The 26,341-nt window shown below is 28.6% G+C and overlaps 1 protein-coding gene and 1 long non-coding RNA gene across 3 annotated transcripts; both read right to left on the bottom strand.

The window, feature by feature from the left end:
* Nucleotides 1-8,180: 8,180 nt before the first annotated feature.
* LOC112690270 (nose resistant to fluoxetine protein 6-like) lies at nucleotides 8,181-25,147 on the bottom strand. Its single transcript, XM_025564241.1, has 13 exons — nucleotides 24,554-25,147; nucleotides 20,039-20,253; nucleotides 18,958-19,175; nucleotides 16,459-16,550; nucleotides 15,784-15,974; nucleotides 15,496-15,659; nucleotides 15,125-15,293; nucleotides 12,870-13,063; nucleotides 12,006-12,147; nucleotides 11,720-11,909; nucleotides 9,631-9,773; nucleotides 8,608-8,717; nucleotides 8,181-8,487 (listed from the first exon to the last, which is right to left on the bottom strand). Exons 1-13 carry the CDS (start codon nucleotides 24,855-24,857, stop codon nucleotides 8,403-8,405), a joined length of 2,217 nt encoding a protein of 738 aa, XP_025420026.1. The 5' UTR covers nucleotides 24,858-25,147; the 3' UTR covers nucleotides 8,181-8,402.
* LOC112690271 lies at nucleotides 21,845-23,509 on the bottom strand. Of its 2 annotated transcripts, none has more exons than XR_003149200.1 (3): nucleotides 22,486-23,509; nucleotides 22,019-22,106; nucleotides 21,845-21,867 (listed from the first exon to the last, which is right to left on the bottom strand). It is a non-coding gene; the product is annotated as an uncharacterized LOC112690271 (long non-coding RNA). The 2 variants fall into 2 exon arrangements; XR_003149201.1 differs by having other exon boundaries at nucleotides 22,019-22,101.
* Nucleotides 25,148-26,341: the final 1,194 nt, after the last annotated feature.

Genomic DNA, 26,341 nt, shown 5'->3' with positions numbered 1-26,341 from the left:
CACCGTTTAGCCTACCAAAACGTATTGTTTCCTGACGAATATAAAGCACCGATGCACTCTACAGTGTAATATTATAATACTCAATGATTGGCTACGATTTATCTTTTTAAATTCGAACTTCATAATACCCTCTTATCGTACACTACTTTAACCTCCTCTCCGAAACAGTCCATTATTTCATATTTCACCAGCAATCCAGCAGTAAAAATCTAAAAAAATTCCATTCAGTTAATGAAAAAATTACGCGTTTACGCAGTATAAAGAATTTTGTTTTATATTATGCGTATAGATTTAGATTAAAAAAAAAATTCGATATTGTTCCGGTGATCATCATTTAAAAATAAAGATAATGACTAAAGGTTTATCTAAGATAAAGATAAAAGATAATCTTTCAGTTATCTAGATAAAATAAAAAGATAAAAGAGAATTATTTAAGGTATGACTCTTGGCTATATTTTTAAAATAACTCTTTTATTTAATGCCTTAAGGTTTGATGGAATATTTTTATTATTCTTAAAAGTAAATAGGTGTATAAATGATTAACAGATGTAGATTAATTTAAATTATTATTTATTATACCTACCTATATTTTAATATCTGTACAAGAAGTGATTACTAAGTGGCCTTACATTATTCATAATTTTTTAACTAAATTTAATTTGGTTATATAAGTTAACATTAAGTTGTATGAAGATAATATACTAGTATACGAGTATAAGTATATAACATTTAGTTGTACTAGAATTTGTATTAAAATATTTTTTAATGTAATAATTTAAATTTTAAAATATATATAAATGTCACTGTTCACTTATTTCAATTATTATTGGTTGACAAATTATGAAAAACGGCTAAATAAAATAATAAAATCTTATTTTAGTAAAAAAAAAAAAAATCACATTGCTTGATTTAATTTCTATTATCTATCGACAGAAAAAACGCAAAAAGATAAATATAAGATAAAGATACTCTGGATTTATCTAGATAAAATATGAAAGATAATTTGGACGTTATCTAGATTATCTTTTGGATAATTTTATCTAGATAGTCTCAACACTGCTTGAAGGTGAATTTGTTTCTGAATCGTGTTTAGATGTTCAAAAATGGTACGGATCGAAGATAAACATTACCTATTCATTATTTGTATATATACAATCGATGGTTATCATATCGATGTCAAATACTTGATGATGTAAACAATAATGTTTTCATTACTATTTTCAACAAAAGTCTACTCATGTTGGCATTTCTTGAGATTAATTAAATTACAAATTGACTCATTAATGCCACGCCTTTGTGCGTAAAAACGATATCAATTTTAAAACCATTAAGCTTCAAATATTTGCATCGACTCTAAATAGAGTTACATACTTGTTAAAGTATTCTATTAGATAACTTCATTTCGTTAGGTATTCGTTTTTTTTTTATTTGAAAACGACAAAAAACAATTTATTTTTTTAACAAATCATTAATAAGTATTTCAAGAAATTCGATTACTTTATATTTTATGACTGAACAGTGTACATAGTAAATAAGTACCAAACCAAGTGTTCAACCATGACTTACAAACTTAATTCTATATCAGATTCTATTTTTTTCTTTTAAAATAACATACTTGGCTAAAAACTTTTAATAGTAAAAAGTAATTGATTACTTTTTGTTAGGTGAGGACTTTTTGATATTTTTGCAAACATTAATAATTCAACTACATACTTGATTTCATAAGCTTCATGACATTAATCATTCTATCAATTTTGCAGAACAATAGCAGTATTATTTATTATCATAACTGTTCGGACAAATGTTCACCTCCGAATTTATTTCTCCGTCAATTCCCACTTGGTAAAAATGTTCTGTGTAAGATCATACAAATTTAAAAAATGGTTTTGTCTATGAAATGAAGAAGATAAACCATGCAATTGTTCAGTTAAAATAAATAAATACTGCATTTAATTTTTTTCAAAAACAATAATATGAATAGATATTTACAAAAATGAAAATAAATATAGTTATTACATTTTATTCATGTGAGCAGTACTCAAATTGGGGGGACGCAGGCGGACGGAGTCCTCTTTCATTTTTCCATAGATTTCAGCGTCCCCCTTCATTTAATTAAGCGAGTAACGCTAAAAACGAGTCCTCCTGGGGATGTTTACTTTTTAACAGTGTATTTGGATTTTGTTTTTGTTTATTTCTATTTTCTATAGCTAACTGCAAAGTAATAGTTATTTTTTCCCAGAAAACGGTTATCGCTGACGATAACCACGGACTAAGATAATAATCATAGCTGAATAACTGTATAATTTTGAAGTGATTTCGATTGTATAGTCTTATTGGTGTTTCTACTCTTGACAACCTTTTAAGAACTTTTTGTTTAATTGTCAACCAATTGACAAGTTTAACACAACATAATAGATGGAATCGTGGGCTAAAAAAGGCAAACGAACGAGAGAGGAAAAAAGTTGTCCTAAAATGATAAAAATTACTGAAGAAAATGGATACAAGTCATTGTGGAATTCAATTAAAGAATAATATTTATTTCTGTAATTAATATTATTATTTTGTTATAAAATAATGTTATGGTAATAAGCAAATAAATATTATATAATAATACTACCTTTATAGAGCGATATTATATTGTCAATGGGCATGGGGGACGAAATCCACAACGGGTTACTTTACAATTTATCAACTATGGAACCATGTTTTTTGAAATAAAACCAGCGTCCATCCTCAATTTTTTTCCAATTCGAGCACTGCATGTGAGCAATATAATACTTTGATAATATTTATGAATACAGACAATTTTGGCGTATTTAGCGATGATTATTAAATCCTTAAGGAATATTTTGTACATATTTATACAACTAGTCCTAAAAACAATAAATTATATTACAATTATATATATAAAAGCAAAAAATATGTTTTAAAATGTGATCAAATTCTCAGCTGAATATCAATATCTTATTTTATTTTTTTTATTAGAATAATTACGAAAAATAAATACATGTAATTTAGTACTACTTTACACTAATATTACTAATTTTCCGTTTCATTGTAAAATCATAACATAATATATATTATGTTATATATATATATATATGTTTATTATTATGTTATACTATCATTTTTATTGAAGCAAAGCAATATAAAGCAATAAAAAAATATTCGCGTATAAGTTGTACTGTCGAAAATAATAAGGGTGTAAAATAAAGTACATAGGACGTCAGATATTTAAATAATAATTATTAATGTGGTTTACATTTGCATGTGAAGTAAAATATGTTTTCTTCGATGTAGAATTGCTCAACGGTTATTCCATAGATGAAATTTAAGAACTTAATTCTAAAACAATAATACATAATCTAACACTTAATTTTTTCACATATTTACTAGGTACTTTTTAATTCTACTCGTAATACTGTTTATTTATTTTTTTTTCAATAGCTTATTATACATCCCAATTAAGTTAATTCATTATGATCGTTATGACTACCGTTATGATAATATTTACAATTTTACAGTCGACTTGATTATTATAAGATTTGCTTTACTTCTTTAATTTATTATTTATTCAACACATAATTTGCTAAATATAATTATATTCAAAACATCATCCCGGCAAAATAAACTTAGCATAAATTCCATAAATTCATTGTTATTAAATATTTTAATTACATACATCTGTATAGCATATATATTTTATAACGTTCCATTAACTTTTATTCATTCCATTGAATGGTTAACGAAAACCATCTAATCATACACCAACGAAATTATTTTACTGAAGTCATATCATATTAAATAAGACATTTTTAATCAATCATATTAAATAAGATATAAAAAGGTAGAATTAAGTTTATTTGTAGATTCTAAGTTGTATATTTACGTTACCTAATGGTAATATTTTATTCCACCTGTAAACACTTGTTCGCGATAAATCATTGTTCCCACACAAAGAAACATTTATAGTTAAAAAAAAAATGCAAAATTCTGAAATCGGGCAAAACTCCACATTTGGATGAGTTACAGGGATGGATGAATGATATTGCTTTAAAGGTCTTATAAACTTAAAACCTATGAACCATTGGTCTCGAAAAACGATTTCGAAAGATTTTGGATAAAACAATTTATATTTCTAAAAGTAATTGAAAGTAATTATAGTTGAACTATTGATAAAATAATTTCTCAAAAGTACCAACTGAGAACTGTCAATTTGGACAAAAATCCATTGCCTATATTTTTATTTGGTGATGATCGAAACAATCCTTTTGTAACACGGTCAAGTACAAAAAAAAAAAAAAATCACATGGTCAGTGACATGACCAGAAATATATGTCTAGAGGGATTTTCAATTCTTTCCTACATAAGTACGAAGTTTTAATTTCAATAAGTCGATTAAGGTAAGTTAAAATATAAAATACGTTAATAATTAATTTATTTAAACTGAATTAACACAATCTTTAAATATATATACAAACATAATATGCATATTATGCATTAAAGTAACTTGTATTTAAAAATGAATATTTAATCTTCTTGAATGCTTAGCAAGTTATTTTAACACGTCATCAGTTTTGATAACAATACCACGATGGATGTATAATCAGCGGCGGATTGGCCCACCGAGATATCGGGAAAGTTCCCGGTGGGCCAGTAGTCGAATTATAACATTGAGCCTATGTACTCGGATTAAAATGTATTTTATATAAATAATGTATTTAAGTATATTGTATTTAATTGTAAGATTGTGATATAAGAGTAAACCTAGTATAAGCGTGATATAAACAATTCTACGAGAATTTAATCCATGAATAAAGAAGACTTTAATGGAAAATTATTATTATTGGATGGTGAGCCAGTTATACGGTAGTTTCCTGGTGCGAAATTTTTAGCCAATCCACTATTGTGTAAAATAATTCCATTTCTGTTTTTAATATATTTTCATGTAGCACAATACAAAATTAAATTATAAAATAATAATAATTTATATTGATAATAATATTTAATGTTTTAATAATTATAATAATATAGACACTAAACATGAAAGTAATAACTCTTATGTTACCAAAACAAAAGGAAAACCAAAGCGCTAGAAAAGAGATATAATCAAATATTAAATAACATGACTGCAAAATAAAAATGAAAAGGCCACGAAGACGGCTAAAAGCAGATGCCTACATATTCTACAGATACGAAACGTACGGACATAAGTATTTAATCGGAAAAACGTACGTGACTTCTTCCGCATATGTAGAAAGTGTTATACTGCAACTATGTAGCCGAGTTGTTAGTTGAGTATTTCATCTGCACTCCGTTTATTGTATACAAATCAGATCCTCCTACAGAGTGTAGTAGGTGCATGGCAACAGACGCTCAATATTTTACGTTATCCAAATTTTCATTATAAGTACTGTGTAGCACACTGTTAACGATTTAAAATTCATGTGTGTAGTTTATGCTGGCCAATTTAAATAATACGGCAATTTCAAAATGATATTCAGTCCGAGAGGAAAAGGATCCAAGTCGTGTGATTTCGGTGTTTTATAAAAATAATATTACTCAGTAGTTGTCATAGGCACTCTCAAAAAATCAACTAACTTTTACCGTTACCCTTAGAGATAGTTGTTGATACCTCGATAGTAGAATTAATCCTGTATTTTTGACGGCAATCTGTGATATGTTTTATATTCCATATTACGAATTTATTGTTAAATATATTAATATTAGATATATCTAGAGTATATCTAATTGTTTATGTATTTAATTTTTTGTAATGAATAAATTATAATACTATGTACAATATGGAGGTAAATCGTTTCTGCGTTGTGACCAGCCAACTGCAAGTAAAGGAGCTAACATACACAATGAAGAAATTTTCGCTGTTCAATTAGAGATGTCTGTTTAAAACCCGTAAAATAGTTAAATGCATTGGTAACGTAGACATGTACTCGTATGACTAGAAATAAAATGTAATACAAAAAAAAAAAAAAGATTTCTATAAAATATAACTTTATCGTCAAATTCTCTAATTTTGGTGTACTTGCGGTGGTTAAACAAAATATTGTATTCTAAACAAAACTTGAAATGTCTATGTTTGACAGCGAGCAAGTGTGTGATGCACAAGAGGTGTTTTGAGGCCAATAATAATTTTGCGCCACTGCTTTGGTCACTTTGCACTATAGTCGCCAATTGGTCAGTTTAACTGAGCGTAGTTTAACTCAAATTACGTAATATTACAAAATAAAAGACACATTTTGGGCGTGGGAAGCGGATTATAACTCATTTACCTCCCTCTCTAGCTACGCCACTGCTCATGGTAGATCTAATACATTTCTTGTTTCGCACAGAATTTAAAATGAGATACTAGAATCGGAGGTTCACTAAAGGCATCTTTAATTTTAAATCATTAATATATAATTTTGTTCGATAAAGGAAACGTGCTCAAAAAATAAGCAACAGCTGGTTGAACAAGGTATTTTTTTTACATTTATTCATAATTTTTGGCCGTTTCCTATGATCTTTTTAAAATCTACATTTTCAAGTAACCACATTTTTCGTTTATTCAATTTGTAAAAGAATTATGTATAAAAAATTGTAAAGCATGTGTACTAATCGAAAGGTGGTTATATTTTTAAGTACAAAACCTAAAATCCTTACAAATAATAATAAATATAAGTACTACAGCCCCTACACATACACATTATATACACATTTGCTTTGCATTTTTGAAAGCAGCAAATCAAGTACAATAAAATATATATAAATACTAATTTTATCATGTCCGGAACACTATTCAGTCAGATACATTATTAGTAAAAACTTATTGAACAATTAGTTTTTATAGCCAGCGAGAGTCTGAAAAGCTCAAAGTATCAGATACTTAAAAATATATTCATTTTATTCAGTAATACTGTACGGAAAACCATGATGACGCCCAAATGAAGAACATTATATTTTTAAATAAATTAAAAGTAATTGTCACTGATTAAAACCATTATTGAAGTATATTAATCGTTATGATTAGTCACGATTACAAATTAATATATTTTCTAATCGTAATCAATACTATTATAACATTATTATTTTAATCATTTAAAATAATTTGATATTGTGGTTATACATTAATTTATCTTATGATTAATTATTACAAATTGTAATCATAATATTTAATCTTTAATCAGATTACGATTTTCCCAATACTGGTCCGCCCCTGATTATTATAGTTAATAGTGTATACATTTTGACCATCGATATCATAAATAGTTTTTTATTTACCTAATCATGGGGATGTAAATGTAATTAAAAAAATAAACTAAATTTACTTTCTAGGCATTATCTGAGTAACCAAAGTTATTTTCTTTGTTATGGTTTGAGAGCATACGCAGGTACCCATAATTTTGCAAAAATATCTTGAGAGTATACGGCGTTATATGTAGTATATGTAGTATACCCTATGGTAGTGTTCTTCAATCTTTTTGATTCATGATTCGCTTTTTTTACCTTATATTTTTTAAGACCCATGTCAGTTTTGTTGGTCATAAAATAAATAAAAGAAATGTTAAAATTGCTTGCTTCAATAAGATTTAATTTTTATTTTAAGCAATGGTAGCAATTATTATTTTATTATAATATTATATTATCTATATACTTAAATCAACTAATTTATGATTTTTTAATATTTTTATAATATAATAGTATTGATATATAAAAACATATGAAAAAATATACATAATATACAAGTAATAGTAAACAATTGTATAGTTAAAAAATGGTATTTTAATAATAAATAAAATTTTATATTATGTATTACTTCATTATCTATGGATTATGTTCATATATAATATGATATAACATAAAATAATACATAACAGTTGCACTATCCGATAATATCGCAAACTATTTTTGGGTCCATAATTTCTGAGCCCAATACATGAACATTGTGAACGGGTCATATGAAGATTAATAACACAATTATTACCATTTTTACGGGCATATAAATCCCACGCAATCCAATATAACGATTGTGGATTATTAGAAAACTGGCTACGCGATGGTGCTCCGATTTCAAGATAAATTGTTTTGTTTTTGCTTATGTGTTTTGAAATGTTATAAACAAACTTGAGCGGTCGGAAAAAAGCGGATTATTTTCATGGGATAGACAAATGATAATGCAATAATTATCGAATAAAGATCTCAGAACAATCATTACCATACTTGCATGAATGTCTATAAAGTTATAATAATAATAGTAATACATATGATACATATCATTCGATTCAAATGCTTTTCATCCACATTTTACAATGAATCATAATGCATGTTTCACGCAAATAAATATTACATGGCAATAGAAATATACAAATCGTCCTCAAAACGGCTCAGTCGTAAAACAGACGTCTCTACAGGTGCGTTGAAACTTTCTGTATGTTGTTTGAGTTTTCTGGATTTTCTGTAGTTACCGGCCGTTCGTTATTTTTGTTAATTCTATAAAAACATTTAGATTTCGTTTAATTCACAGTGTACTGCATGTCCGCTTATACGCAAAGACTATGTTGTTATTATGAAAAACAATTGGATACTAGAAATAATATAATGTATACTTACTTTCCGTACAATAGTGTTTTAATTAACTGTCCAAATGGTGCTTCAACAAATATGTATAGCATAAATCCGACAAAATATGTTCTTAACAAACCAAAAATCCATCCATCGATCTAAAAATATGCACCAAAATACAACATTATAGTACCCACTCGTATTATATACGATAACACTAACACTCTACGCCAAACAAATTATTATACTTATTTCGATTTTTTTTTTATGTTTTTTTGCAAACAAAACCTACAAACTTATAAAAACACAATTATTATCAGAAATGCGTATATATTTAATAAAGAGATAAACTCCTGGTGAGATTCTACGGTTGGGGTTCATACAGTGAGGGGTCAATGATATTGCTGAATTGGTTTTTTAAATTTGAAACTAATGCACCATTGCTCTCGAATAAAATCATTCTGAGTAAAAGAGATCGGATGAAAAGATCAGCATATAAAAAGTGCAAACTTTTTTAAAATATTTCGGAACTATTAAAACCCTTTAACTAATATCGTTTAATGAAAATTCATTGAAATAATCAATATCGTCATAATTTCATTTTGTAACGCTTACAAAACAAGAATTCATCCCTATTTTTACTTTTTATTCGATGATAATCGAAGCAATCCTTCAGATCGAAATCATGTATATAGACATAACCCCCCCCTTAAAAAAAAAACACATAATGCAAAACCAATATATTTCATTCAAAATCTAAAAGAAACATCTCTGTTTCAGGATTTTTTTCTATTAATGCATATTTTTACATGATACCCATCTAAGGTGATAATGTTAATACGTATATGTATATGTAATAGAAAAAACATCCACCCAGTCAGCCACTGTTAAATACAACCCTAAAAAACTATACTCCGAGAATTGTCATAAACATTAAATTATGGTGTAAGTAGGTACATTATTAATAGCGGAAATATATTTTAATACGCTATCTGTCAAATATCCCGTCGGTTTAAATTTCAAACTGTTAACGTAGTATAAAAATCGTGGCTATCAAACACATTTACTTACCAAGAAATCGATTGAAGGGGATACAGCTACTTTTTGTCTACTTTCCACCATCAGCATGACCGTTAAATTGACAAGGTAAACTACGTAACATAATCTACCCAACGGCACTACTAGTCTGTTATTCAACAGTTTTTCTAAAGGACCTGTATTAAAATGAACATAATGAATTTATTTTAAAACGAAGACAATTAAATAAACATTTATATTCAACATCATAACATTTTGAACGCGAAGCAGACGTCGGACAGGAATCGACGGTTGACTTTATAATTTTATTTTCAACACCCTCTGTCTTCATAAAAATGTTGTATAATCAGAGCCTAAATAAATATTTCACTCTGCTATCAAACTTTGAGTTTTCGATCAATTCCCAATGGATAAAATAACCCATGATAGTGAGAGTAAGAACTTCAACATTGAATCGAACAAATCGTTATACTATGTATAACCTATAGTATTCAAAAGTTCAATAGATTTTTTCACTGATATTATTACTGTTATATCTAGGTACATATCTGTACATAGACGGATATTGGAGGAGACTTGGGGGCATAAGCCCCCTTTGAACGTCATCAAACCACATCAGACGTCAAAATAAATTGTATATTTTAATATTGATTTTTATCATTTTTATTTTATTTTGTTGGTATGCGAGAATGATCTGGAATATTTACGAACTATCGTTATTTGGGAAAACTATATTTTGTAAGTAATAAAGGAAATAAAGGAATAGATTTATACAATTAAAAAAAAAAAAAAAAAAAAAAAAAAAAATTAGTAGCTATTGAATATTTTATATTTTTATGTTCCTATTACCTGTATATATTTGGTACCTTGACTAGAATCTACTAGGTGTAACCACTAGGGATGGGCAAAAAACATAGATGTTTTGGGTTGATATATCGATGTTTCAAAATCGATGATTTATTTTTGATTAATCGATTAAACATCGATGTTTATGTTTGAAAAGTTCGATTTTTTTAATAATCAGGACTTGTAAGTTCATGCACTAAAAAACGCATAAATAAACATGCAATAATGCTCTAACATTTAATCAAATATGCATTAAAAATCTTTAACTATACACGAAAAAAAACGGTTAAGGATTTTTTAATCCATTTATATTTTTAAAAGTTATATTTTTTCTTCGGTTACATTTTACTAAAATTATAATTAATGAACACACGTTGTGACGAAAATAGTTTGCAATGGACACGTCAATAAGAGGAGAGTGGCAGTGGTGTGCAATAACATTGTTTTCGTGGTACTGCTTTTAACTTATAAAATTTAATGTCATTAAAAAATAAAAATATTGATAAAATACTAAGATTTTAGAAACAAGTTCAGAAAAGTAAATAAGAATGAATTCAAACATTTATTGATCTTATTTTTTTTTTACTTCCACAAAAAACGATTTTGCTGAATTTACATCAAGTAATATGCACTAATAACTTAAAAAAAAAATCAACTCTATGCCAAATATGCCAATACACACATAACATACAAAAACATGCTCTATTAAACTTTAGATTTTTATTACTATTGTTATGAAACGGATTTTTATCTCAATTAGCATATTTTCCAATGTAGCAAAGAAAACAAGCAAATACATGAAATTACGAGACTTGATTATTGGTATTTAATATGTTTTTAAAAAATATAAGTTAAACAATAGTATTTTAACTCTTAAATTTATTATTTAATCGAGGAAATAGTACACTGTACGGATAATAAAGTGTATAACAGATTGCAGCTCTAGAGGGAAAAAAAATGTTTTCGATTTTTTTTAAATTTCGATGTTCTTAAACATCGATGGATTTTTACCGATACATTGAACACATAGATATTTAAAAAATCGATGTATCGATACATCGAATATCGCTGTTCAAACCACTTAACCCATCCTTAATAGCCACTAGTTAGTAAGGTTGAAGTGTCTAAAAATGTCTGATTACGCTAATGGATAAGGCAAATATGTTAAGCTCCCCCACGGATGTGACCAAATATCCGCTTATGTATCTGTACTTTTGCAAATTAATCTTTACGACATTTTATACAATTAAATAAATGAATGATTTAAATGACGTACCGTAACCTGTTGTAAAATTACATATGGTAACCCAAAACAATATGACTGTCCACGTGCAGTGACTAATCGTCGAGTACAGCGACTGTTCAATCACGTTATAAGGCCTGTTGATATCGTAGAACTGTGCACCGTACAGCTGAACCCAAGTACAAACTGCGGAGACGAACACGGTGCCGCCATAAAGGGTGAACTAAAGTACAAGGAAAAAAAATCATTGCATTACACATAAAATGGATTACTAGCGAAACGTATTGTTCTGTCACGTCACGTCCACACTAGCAATTACCATAGAAAATTTGAATTTTCGGTTTTTCAGTTCTTCCACTATAACGCCAGCCAGCAATCCTGCGTAGTAAGGAATGCCCCGATAGTAAAATGGCCGGTATAAATGATTGAATTCTACTGAACTGTTGGGGTTTTCCAATGTCCTGTAACAAAAACAATAGGAACATAAATATTTTTATCATCGAAATGTAATTACTTGGGGTCGTATACGTATATAATACACGTAACTTGAGTACACGTGCTGAAAATAAATTAACATCCGCGTTTTTAACATACGGAAGTTTTTTACCGGTACACTTTATTGTATAATATAATATAATATAATAATACCCGTTGGCCGTTATCCGTGTATTTATTATCAGCAATATACGTTTCTGATTTATTTGTTAATATGTAGCGGTATATCTCTAATAACATTTACGATACTATTATTTGTCTAATTTAAAGAACGATAGCTTAGGAACTTTCCGAACCTCATACACGGTTACACCGGTAATTAGTTATGAGTACATTATTTATACGGATCCGTTTCGGATAAGGAACACGTGTAACCGTGTAATGGCGAGCACTTGCAACTACTATAAGTATTAAAATAAACGGCAATTGAGCTTGAACTCCTAAAAAATGTTATTAAATGTTATTTTTTAATTTTTTTTTTTAGATATTGGTTTGTTGACTAGATTAGTGAGGGATTAAAGGTCATCAATTTGATTCAAAATATTTACCGAAATAAATGGTTTTATTGCTAAATTTGTAGGTAGTCTCCCATTCAGGAACTAGTAATTAAACTAAAATATAACTGCACCACTCTCTGTCCCTTATTATTAAGGTAAATATACGTGTAAAATAATATTATTTAACTTACGTGTACAATAATCTAACGATTCCATAAGCTCGGTGGACATAAGTCATGATTGGTAAAATAACCATGGATGCACATAAAAGAAATACCATTAAATACACTCCGATTTTCCGATTTTTAACGTACACGTACATTACAACGGTTCCGATTACGAGTAACTGTAGGAGACATGATATATACCATCCGGCAATGAGGCACTAAAAGAAAATATAAAAAAAATACATTAAATAAATACAATGTGAACTTGAAAATATTACGAAAATAAAATCAGTTTTAAAATACAGACGTTTGTAATAATTCCACTACAATCTACAATTTGTAGTATCAGTGTATTATTTATTTACTTATTTTTCATTATTCTTTATTATTTGTTATACTATGTAATAGATAAAATAATAAATATATATATACATTATTATGCACGTTTTAGAAATTATATTTCATATAGTCCTGTAGTTATGATAAGATTATTAGATAATATATGATAAGACCAAATCCGTTCAAGTAATATCTTCGTAAAATGGCATGAATAATCGTATACAATAATTGTGCTGATCTATTCAGATAGAGTGACGAGGAGTATTTAGATAAACATTTTTTTGTCCAGTCATCGACGTTTTAATTTATAAATTATTGATATATTCTATAGGAACATTAAATTTTTTGAGTTAGTCGAAACGACTGATTAAAAAGAAAAATAATAATTTATATGGCTTGCCCGCGGTTAATTCAGTGTGTTATAGATACCTATAAGTGAATTAATGTTTTTATGTAAGTATTGAGAGCTCCTAACAGAATTACGTCTCAGTACTTACTATTTAATAGTTTTGATAGAGATGGGCAAAAAGTTTGAAACATTGATGTTCCAATGTATTTATGTACCTAAATTTTAGACATCGATGTTGGTGATCGATATTTTCGACAAAAATATTTAAAAATATCGATGTTTACCTTAATAAGTTTTAAGAAAAATTTAAAAATGTTTAAATAAATAAGTTATTTAAGTATTGGATTAGAAAAAAAATCGATTTTTTTTTCAATACATCGCAATAAAAACTTCGAGTAGGGTTTCGATATATGAAATGAAAACATCAATGTTTTTAAAAAATCGATGTATTTTGTTCATCCCTAAGCTCTGAAGGTTCTTTTGTAATATGCTAATTTTAAGTTTTTGAATTAGTCATGCAATAATATTAATTTTTTTTAAGATTTAAAAATAATCTCGAAATTATGATACATATATTCATGGAAATAAAAATAGTAAAAATCATGATTCTACACAAACGTACATTATATATAAATGATTAATATTGGTATCAGCTATTAATTACATAATAATTTGTAATGAAATTGTTGGTAACTACGTACAATTATATGTGGATGATTATACTCGTATAACTGGTACTTCAGTAAGAGTGATTATAAAAATGAACGTGGAAGGGCAAAGAGAAAGAAAAAGACCAAAATGAGATGGTTGGATACGATTGAGAATTTTATAAAGGCTGTTGGTGTGTGCGTAGAGGGTATAAAAAATCGAGAAGAGTGGAAGTTTCGGACAAAGGTGATTGACTCAAATTAGTTGGGAGAGAGGCGAAGCAGAAGGAGAAGAAGAAGAAAAAGAAGAAGAAGAAGAAGAAATAATCAATGATGCCTAATCAAATTTTTTGTGTAGAGGGAGGAGGGGTTAAAATATTTCTAAAAATTAAGTGATTTTATAATATTCTAAAAATACATATAAGGTATAAATTCATAATTATATTTCATATTATTATTATAAATACAAATGAAGAATTACTTACAACCTCGAGACATAAATGAATTTTACTTTTCTCTCGCATGATGTAATTTATGACTATTGAACCTTTTTTCGTCTAGGGGGGGTCGAGAGCCGGAAACCTCCCCTCTCGAAAATACGCTACTGCTTATAATTAAATGTTAAATGACATAGCGATTGTTGATACTTAAATCTAATTATTATTTAAGAATCAGCTAAATTCTAACAAGACTTTCTTGCATCTTTTCTCTTTTTTGTATTAAAATTTTACAAATTCCACATTTACATATAATAAATGTCGTTTCCATATTTTATATTTTATAATATTATTAACTTCGTGTGTTTTCGGTTAGACGAAATGAAATCTATAGTTAAGTTAGAAAGTTTAGTAGATACGAAATAATAATAATAATAATAAGCTATAATAACACATTTAATAGAAAATTGTATTTGTATTTTATTAAAAAAAAAGTGTTGACGTTACTTGATTATTGACTTCGATGAAGTTGCTTACTGCCAATAGATTGGCCCACCAATAGGTTTTACACTTGTCTGCCTCAGACCACATCCTCGAAGCCCAAAATGGTCCGTCACCCATATGAGGTACGATGAAAGCTGTTAACAGCATCATCATCACGTACGATGGTAGTACCCTTAAAACCCGATTAAAATAATAATAAACTAAGCGTAAGAAAAAATAGGCCATAAATATATTTAAAACCATTTCCGGTTCGTAGATATCTTAGATACACAAGTTTTAATTTGTATGTGTGACCCGACCGTTAATTTTTCCAATTCATTCAACGCATCTCATATCACGTACATAATTACAGGGTATATTATATGTATATGTACCTCAAGTATTTGTACACGATTATCATTGGCACCTGAGTCCAATTGGTACTGGGTTTATTTAACTGCGGGACCAACAAAACATACATCAGGTAACCGGCTATAAAAAAAAACGGATCGACTAAATTCATGCACGTCAATAAGAAATTTGGTCCGATTACGTAGATCTGTAACGACAAAGAAAAAAACACAACGTTTGCAAATAAGTCTCACAAGCTGAAATCGAGTGCAACAATATCAGATGCATAAAATGGCACTCGTTATTGATTGTTTATTTTAAACTTAAGTTACCATCTCTAAACGTTTTGCCCACATGATCGGATTGATCACAAAGTAGAAGAACTTATGACCAAACACCACTAAGATCATTGTTATCACTTTTAGTCCATTAAAGATGTTCAGCTCGTTGTCTTTATCGTACTTGATCAAATCTCTGGTATTACGAATTATGGAAAACAAGTTTAAAATTTCTGGTATTTTGACTGCAAAAAAATAACAATAATGAACCTTCTGGTTAACAGTGTATCAGAAAATATATCAACATAATAAAAATTATTATCTTAAGAAAAAATACTGTGGAATTATCAATAAAATCTATACTATGAAAGTATGATCGAGTGATCGATGGCAAATTGTAATGTGTTATTTTTATTCTCATTATACGTTTACTATTTCCTAGCGAAAACGTTTGAATATTTGATTAAAGTCAACGTTTGATAAAAAAAGAACCACGAACAATAATATAGTGATAGAACATAATATTGATTTATTACTGTGCCTATACTCGTATGTTTTGAACAATTTTATGATGTACCTTGTATAATTAAATAGTCTTATCTAATTTTATGATTATTATTATTATTTGTTTTTTTATTGCACATTTTAAACTTATGATTATATTGAATACGAAAATCACTTAAAAACTATAAATTTATTCTAAAAACTAATAAAAAGGTTTTTACTTACTAGTTTTCTTCCCATTATTACTCCTTACTAAATTTACAAAATGGTTCGCCGTCGACAAAAAACATAACAAGAATATAATTCCAAGCAGCATACTATAAAACAGTTCAGAAAATTAATTTTTCACATCAATATAAGTTTAAAAATTGCATCCTATGAAACCGGTGTATTTTTTATTTTTTAATATTTTACAGATCCTTTTTTTAAACGAATTTTATACAACAATTTTCATATATATTACATTTTTTATTTGTTAAATACGGCAAATAAAAGCCTAAAAGCTACTCACAGCCTAAATTTCTATCGACTAACACTGATATAATATTGTATCTTATTAGACTTGCCTATATATGTATTTTGCTTGTATTTAAGTTATTAACGCTTTAATCATCTTGAGGAGTGGAGTTATTAGTTATTGTTATTAGTAATTTGAAACATTTTTTTTCACAGAGATTTTTAGCGCATATAATATATAATAAGTGTTTAATCTCTTAAATGTATGTTACACTTAACATAACATTTATGTTCTACAAATTACTTTCAAGAGCGTTATTATATTAATAATATAATTCTATAACTATTTTGTGAATATACGAATAGGAAAATACTGACAAATCTATTTAATTTTTTTAAATTTAATCTTCATAAACTGTAATTTTTTCCCGCTTAATAAACAAAATATAAGGTTACATACAAGAATATAGTTGAAATTATATCAGATTTAATGTAATATCAGTTTAAGGTTTCATTTAAATATCAGTAGCTGACAGGAACATATTATTCCGTAATAAATATAAATTATCACTATATTCTAGCGCTATCTATCTGTGTAAATACTATTAAATAAAATATCATGAACCAAAATTCCGGGTTCATACTGTCTTGAATGACTTACAATTTATTTTAAAACTCTTTAACATAAGTAAAAAAATGGATTTAAAAGTATTATTTACAAAAGTTTTGTATGTGCTATAAGGGGTGGACTATAGTACGCCTAAATACCGTATTTACGTCTTTTTCAAAAAACTTTGATTGCACTTAATAAAATTGAATAATATTTATTTGCGCTCATAATACGTAAATTTAACAACATCGCAATATAATTTAAGTCCCCATAAGCTCCAGTTATAATAAAATATATTATAACCCCTAAATATTCCAGTAATACATTACTAATCAATGTATTTGATAATAACGCGTAGTGGTCCAAAAATGAAATTAGTTGACCAAAATGAACTATTTTTATTTTTAAAGTTCTAATAAAAAAAAAAAAATGTAATTTCTTTACCTATCATATCTATTATAATCATATATTCATACCTAACTTAGTGTCTTATAGATAATTTTTATTACCTCGATAAGGTATATTATCACTAGTCGTTATATCAAACGTCAAAGTTAGTTGTAATTGTACGTGATTATGTACTTATGATTAAATAAAATTGTTTTAAAAAATGACCAAAAATAAAACTATTGTTGCAAAAATTCATAGTAACAGTTCTAGCATTTTACTAATTGTCGATAGTTTTCAATTTAAAAAGTCTACGAAAGTAAATATAATAATGTAACGTAATGTTATACAATTAATTCCTATTTAGAAAGACTAATTAAAAATCGAATTTCAACTGCGAGTAGCAGTTTAATTCATAACTATGGTATGAAAAAAGTCAACTTATTCGAAATACGTGTAAAAAAAGAGCCAAAGACAAGACTGATCGTCCAATTAAAATTATATGTTCTGAAGTTACGAAGATGTTTTTACACGTTAGATTACGAGTAATTAGTGATAGAATTTACCTTTGTATAAACATACAAAAAAATATTCCAAAAAATATTGTTGAAGTTCAAGAATATTTACGATCAGAAAAAAAAAGGATAAAGGCGAATCAATGGTTGTAATTAATGATATAAAAAAATAAATATTTTAACCTTTGTATGTACTACAAATTTACAGTTTTTGAGTTTGTTAAATACAATAATAGTAGAAGTTAATATTATAAATTTAAATTTTACTGTGACGTTACCAAATTTATATATTTTCTACGCAAACAAGTATTCAATTTTATTACTATTATTATTATTATTATTATTATTATTAATTTTACGCAATCAAGGTTTTCTGTATAGGCGCAAATACGGTATTTATGCACGAACACGGCATCCCAGCTACCGGGGTACTAATGATTTTAATTTTATAAGTACTTGTTTTTATTTTTACCATCATAAAGTACTTGTAAAACATTTTATAAAAATCATAAAATGTTTTTAAATTATAAATCAACAAAATACTATTATAACTGTAGTATACACTTAGAACAACCTCGAATGCAATTATTTAAATGTAAGTAGTCGGAATGTAATATTGGTTAAAGTAATTACCTAGGTAGGTACGTTTTTATGATACATTTATTTTGAAAGGTAAAATTTAAACAATAACAGCGATGTGGTTTTAAACTTCTATAAAATTCGTTGCTGTATTTTATTTTTTAAAAGTCGACCTACCATGTAACAATGAATCCAGTATCATAAGGATAAGTATTTTTGTCCGTTGAGCACAATGTCGATTGGACTTGTACTTGAGCTTTGACTTGATGCTGCAAGAAATGCTTGTCAAATTCTCTTTGTAACGAAGTCTGCAGGTCGGAAGCAGTGCATGAGTCTGGTATACAAATGCCAAACTTAACTACATTCCTGGGTGCTTGATAATTTTTATCTAAAAACTGTACATATAATATTTATGATTCAAGTATTCTACGTAATTAAAAATGTTTACATTTGTTATACAAAACAAAAGTTATTAAATTTGATAAAAATATATAAACAAAAATCTTGAAGAAACGCGTATTATAATTTTTAATTTATTTCAAATAATAGTTGGGAACTTGAATATTGAATTTCTAACTCATTAAATTATTAAATTAAAATTTAAGTATAAACTTTATTAAAAATAAAACTGTAACAAACAAAAATATCAGTTTTTTGGTACTTTGTATGTGTGTATGTATGATTAACTTTGCATTATAATTTTTAACTTGAACAAGTATTGAATATTAACAATTATTAATGAGCAAATATTAACATGAATATGATTACATTAAACCACGCCTATGAACACATTCATTGACAGTTTCAAGTCTGTTAAGGAGGAAGGAAAATGTGTGTTAGTACTTTAATAATTTACTTTTTAATAAACAAATACTAATTTGCAAGGTAATTAAACTATTAAAGTCTAAATGGTTACTGTGCGCAAACCATGTGTACGGGTTAAGGCTCATCTGTTCCCAGAGGAGTGGTAATTTTGTGCGGAAACAATTGTCTTTTTGATATTTGTGCGCAAACCAGTACCGCCCAACAAACTGAGTATGCACGTGCACGAATACTGCGACCGTGGAAAACAACGCGGTTGCGTGTAAAGTCGATTTGAAACCCATTTGAAACTATCTCATTTTGATGTTCTCGTTTGATCTACACGCTGTCAAGGTCGCAAGACAGTTGCACGTACAACTTGTTTACAAATTTTGTCTCAAAACAATATGCGCTTGACCTCAGTGTTCAATTCTATTACATATCCGGGTGCACTCACTCCGAGTATTTCACGCCAGGCATGATCGTAACTGTTCGGCTCTAAGGGTTTTCCGATCATGTAATCCACGCCGGTTGTCGTTTGCAGCTCCACCGACGGCAGGCAATACTTCCCCTGGACGGGCTGGTGCACGTGGACGCACTCTTCGTACACGCCCATCTGATGCGTGGTCCCGACAAGTATGCCGTTCGGGTACCGACTCCACGAATCGGACACTGAAAAGAAAAAAAAAATCGTACAATTAAATGTTATGTTCTGACAAACTTTGATCGTAAACGATTTATCAATATCGGCGTGGACGGAGAACGAATAGTTTTTCACGCTACCAGAAATCTACTTTCGGACAACACGCGCAGCTACAAATTTGATAACGTTTAAAATAAAATATCCAACATATCACACCGTAACGAAAAGGTACCGCCTTATAAACTAAAACCTCAATCTCAACTAATAGTCATTGAAACGTAAAAACGATCCAATCTCAAAACTCATATTGCCTGTCTATATTTGTATGTATCTATACATGTCATTCATTTTTTTTTTTAGTGTGACTTTACAATTATACAGATATATAAATCAGTGCTCGAATTGGGGGGAGCTTCTCAACTATTTTTTTTTTTTTTTTGCGTACCCAACTATATTTTTTCATCAAAACGGGGGACACCACATTGACGTCCAAAATAATTTTTATGTGAATTTCAATCTACGACAATTGGAATATGAATTTTACAATTTATAATATCAAAACTATTTTTATAATTAAAGATTATATGGTGGTTATGATAAGGGGCAACGTTGTCATTTCTGGAAAAATATAAATAGTAATGCCTGTGATTTTGGTGTATTATACTTTATACATTGTATAGTTTGTTATTAATATTGGTGATCGATGGTATCGTCATTTCGGAAAAAAATAAATGCCCTCACCTCGACCCTAAACTTATCTTCTAAGGCCCTGGCCCGCACTAAAGAGGAAAAATAGATAAAAACAAAACCAAATATATGATTATATCATTCGATTCATGAGACTGCCTGATCCCCTACAATTACCTATGTTAATTATTATTTTATTTTTATTTTCTATTGTAACATAAGATGTTGGTATTGTTATCAAACTATATTATATTTGGAATTTAAATATTTGTTTAGCTGAAAAGTGGTATTCAAAATATATTTAAGGTTGGTGGAGGGGGATGAGGGACGAAGCCCCCCACGGGTCTATGTTAAATAATTGCGCGCGTGGATCGCTGTTTTCAAATCGTTGGACTGAGCTCCTCTACTTAATTTTTTCCAATTCAAGCACTGCATATAATAATACATGTATATAGTAGATATAAAACATTAAAATAAATATATAATATTATTTATTTTTATTAAAATCTAATCAAATAAAACAATACAATGGACAGGTTAAACAAAATATCTATTGAATCTCAATAAAAGAGTCATCTCAAAATGTTGATCAACTATTGAATTTCTTCTCTTATTCAATAATATTTAATAATATCACAGATTATGGAATAATTTTAATAATTATAGATTACAATTATTATTAGAATTATTTAGTCAATGATAATATGTACCTATTTTTGTAATATAGATTTACGGCCACTTTTCATAATAATGAAATTCATGGGTGGCATGGCTATTTTTACTCGATAGTCTTAAGACGGTTGAATATTTTTCTCGAGACCGGCGGGATCCTTATTAATAGTTAATGCCATCATAAATATTATGGTCTCATCTAAAAATTCTTCGACATTTTTATTTTTATATTTTTCTAAATCCCATGAACTTGTTGTCGAATGCGGTACTTACAAAAATCTGGTCTTGAAAATCAAAATTAAATAAATTAAATTTCAAGTTAATTTGTAAGGAAATGAGTTAAGTTAATAATTTAATTTAATTTATCAGTAATGAAATAAGTTAATACCTACTCGTTAAAAAATTATAATATAAAATAATTAAACTCATTAATACCTTTTTTTTTTTTTTTTTTTAAATCAACCGACGACGGCCCCGGAACTGTTTTTCACATTGCTTCGGGGCAAACTCATTAATACCTAGGCTTGAATATAATGCCAATATAATTACAATTATAAGTACCAAAGATGAGCTATGAAAATCATTTAAATGTATTTAATTTTTTTTTATTTTCCCTGAATTTTAAATATTATAACTCAAGAAATAATTAACTAAAATGTATGCAACAATAGTTATGTAAATAATTGTTTATTTATACAGTAGAGTTTCATTGTGTCGAATTTCAAGGGGAACAGGAAACAGTTTGTTTACATTTTTAAAATAAAATATATGAATAATAAATTATACGAATGCTTAAAATATATAATTTGAATGATTAAAATACTAAAATAATTGAAATTACTGAATACATAACTAAATAAATAAATTGTTTTTAAAAAAAATTATAGTTTGTTTAACATTACCTCAGTTTGCCAAGACGTCTTCCAAATTAGATAATGTAGAAAAAAGCCTTATCTTCCATACCTGTAGTAGTCTCAATAAAATTCCTTACGTTTTTAAAGCACGTTTAGCTTGTTGAGTTGTAACTTCAAAAGTGACTTCCTCCTCATATTATGTTTCGTCTTCACTCTCGTAGGGATATTCGATAGTTTCTGATGAAATTTCGTTATCTATTCGTGGTCAGGAAAATAATTAATTCAAATTGAACAACAATGTGTATCTACCGAAGTTTTTTCTCCACAAATTTTTCGAAAAACTACATCTTGTCTTTTTTTCCAATTTGTAAGCTAAACACTACTAACTTTAAAATTAGTATGTCCTAGTTATTGTGCATATTCGTTTGCTTTTTCAAGTAAAATTGTTCCATTTATTAGTACGTTTTTATCTCGACACTGAGTAAAGAATTTTAACAAACATTTATCAATGTCCAAATAAGGAGTCATTTTTATTTTTTTCATATTTCCACAGTTGAAGTTCAAAATGTTATCTTTCTGTTGATTGACGACAATATAGTTGGTGGAATATTGAATTCATTAGCGATTTCAAATTTTTACGGTCACCTTTTTTGCCTAACTATATTAAACGAACTTTGTCGAAATGGAAAGGACATATAATTTACGCTTCTTTTCTACTTCACAATAAACGAACGAACTACGAATGACTACAAACGTAACTACCACCGCGCAAAATCACAATCACTATTTTAGTAGACACATCAAATATTAAGACATTTAAGAAAATTATTATACATAATACCATTTTACTAATTTTTTTTTTTCCTAGTTAAATCTTTTATATCATTTATGTCATCTGTAGCAATGGTGTAGCCATGGGAAAGGGGAGGGGGTAGTGAGACGTATCAACGTTATTGCAGTTATATAATTGTTTATTTTATACGTTTGAAAAATTCGTTGAATTCGCTTTTATAATTCTTATAAATTTATTTGATAATAATTTTATTTTCAACAAATCCGATAAATTCAACAAAAAAAGATGTAATCCAAGTTTTTTGTTCAAAATCTCATCGACATTTCTTATTATTAAATTGGTCAAAATTAAGTTAATAAATTGAAATGTATTAATTAAATAAAACACGATAAACTTAATATGAGAATAAACTGTTATTGTTAATTGTTAATTAGGTATGGGTTTTTTTTATTATTTTGGATTTGTCCCCTCCCCCATTTTAAAATCTTAGCTTCGCCATTGATCTGTAATAACTGCAATTACACGGTAAATATTCAACGTTACATTTAGTCTACACGCTGATATTAAGTTTTTGTGGTATTTTTTTAGTATTTTTAAAGTTTTTTAAGCAAAAAAGTCGGTTGTACTTTTATTAACATGTTTACTCATTTTATTTGTTCGATAGCAAAAATAACATTCGAATAACTGAATTGGTATAATAATAATACGTAGGCCGGCAAACAAATACTATATTATCTAACTTTTGACAACGACTATAACCACTGACTATATTGAATGCACTACACAATTTTCCATTCTTACCTTAATAAAAATATTATTTGTATACTCGAGATAACGAAAAACGATTATTTTTATATCGAGTTATCGAGAGCAAAACGCTGTTATGGTAACGGTAGTTAAGTAGTTTCAAGGGGAATTCGATGAAGTTCGAGATAACGAAAAATTCAAGATAGTTATGTTTGACACAATAAGAATCTACTGTATATATAGTGTTGTGAAACAAATTTCAATACAAACACGCTACCAACTTACGTAACGCGCAATTAATATCGATTTTAATCGAGTGAAAATGCCAAGTCACTTGACGTTCGAAAATAAAGATTTTTACATTTTGAGCAGAACTTTCGTCACGTTTATATACCTGTACAAATCAAACACGCGGGACATGAACCTACCGATCAATTCTAAGCACGAGAACACTCGTGTTACCGAATCCCGCGTCGTCGTCGTCACTAATTTTAGTAGAACCGACGAACACACGTTCGTCGGTATCGCATTGGTATTTATAGCAGCCCGCGCGCAAAACGTTGCAGGTGTACTCACTCTGTAATGCCCAGAACGAATCATTTCTCAGGTGCTTGATGTACATCTGCGTTTGTTGCCGACACGCCGAGTTGCCAACGTCCTCGGAAACGGTGAAGTTGACCAGAGTCTCGTAGAACAAATTGGCCACCCAGGTCTTTGGGTAATCGGTAACCGAAATCGCAGTCGTAGCCGTGGTCGTTGTTTCCGGCGCCTTGGCAGCGGTCAGGTTGAACGACGAAGGATTCACCTGAGCGGCAAGGACGACGGACGCGGTCAAGACCAACACGGCCAGGACTCGCTGTACCGTAACACGACGGGCCATCGGTGCACTGGGTACGTCCGGCAAGCGTACAACGCGCGTCCAAAAATCTAATCTAAAGTCCGAAATGCACTCCGCGTGTCGGTATCACCGGCTAATACTAGGTACAGCACGACGCGTGCGGCGATAATCGATCAGTCCGGTAACGTCCGCGGAGTACAGAATATGTGAACGATTAGAAAAATATTTTAACGACAACACCGTATCGGATTTGTATGCGTCCTCTGCACCGACCCGTCGAGCAATGCCAGTGTTGGCTGATCGCGGTTTCGATGTGTATTGGGTTAAGTTGTAGTTCGACCACGGCCATTTATTTGTTGTACTTATTATTGGCAAACACGCCCTTCCGCGTGCTCTACCGGCCGTCCCCGTCGTCCGAGCAATGGGTTTCCAGTAAGCAGATGTACGTAAGATTTATCCGGTGATTACGCACCGTCTAACCGGAACACCTTGAATGGCACTGCGATCGTGGTCACTGCCATCGTTTTTATTATTATCATTACTGTTATATATTTTCATTATTGGTTTTTAACATCGTATGTTGTTCCGTTTGATCAACAGTCGACCGAAGATTTTTGCCATTTTTTTTTTCTATCAGTCCGTCCACAAATGAAAATCTTACCTGTACATCAATGAATGTTTTAAGAAATTTTCGCTGGATGACAAAAAAAGAGATTTTCCACGCATATATTCGAAATCGATAAAATTAACATCAACAAACTATATTATGACCCTATTAAAAAAAAAAAAATCAGTGTTTAAATTTAAAGTTTTTAGTAATAAAGTTTAAGTAATTCCAAAATTTTTAAGTACAAATGGTTCATGGATTCAATTTGTTTAATTATTATTAAAATTTAACTAGTAATTAAATAATATAATATTTCCGCGACGACTGACGATGTATATAATTAATATTATTTTATGGTAAGGGTTTGTAAATATTCCATTGTAGATATTCTGATAATCAATATAATTTATGCTCCGACTTCAAACCATCGAACGAAATGATAAACAAATAACAAAATCAAGCATAATATATTATTACGAAATTAAATTAAAAAATAATTACAAAAATCTTAATTATCATTTATTTATTTATTTATTAATAAAGTTATAGTAAATAAGTATCGTTTGAAGATTAAAATTTATTATTTTTAATTTGATGGTTTGACATGTATACTGCCGTAAATGCCGACATGGATCAAAATTAGATATTACTATTTAATTCTAATGCTAAGATTTAATAATCAATATCAACTGAAGCTGACAATAACTAAATAAATCAATCACAAAAAATGTAATAATTGTGGAAATTTTTTAAGTGTAATAGATGCAGATTATTTCAACGAAAATCATTAACCAATAATATTATATAACATGAGAGGATACACGAATACATGATTATCAAAAGAACATTCTTCATTCGTCATAAATAAATATAAGGTTTAGAATTATCAACGGTTTGTGCAGAAATGGTTATAACTAGA

Source organism: Sipha flava, unplaced genomic scaffold (genome assembly GCF_003268045.1).
Source record: "Sipha flava isolate LNK unplaced genomic scaffold, YSA_version1 49_pilon_pilon, whole genome shotgun sequence".
Taxonomy (NCBI): domain Eukaryota; kingdom Metazoa; phylum Arthropoda; class Insecta; order Hemiptera; family Aphididae; genus Sipha; species Sipha flava.
Note: the sequence above shows the minus strand (reverse complement) of the source record. Positions and strands in the feature narration are given on the sequence as shown.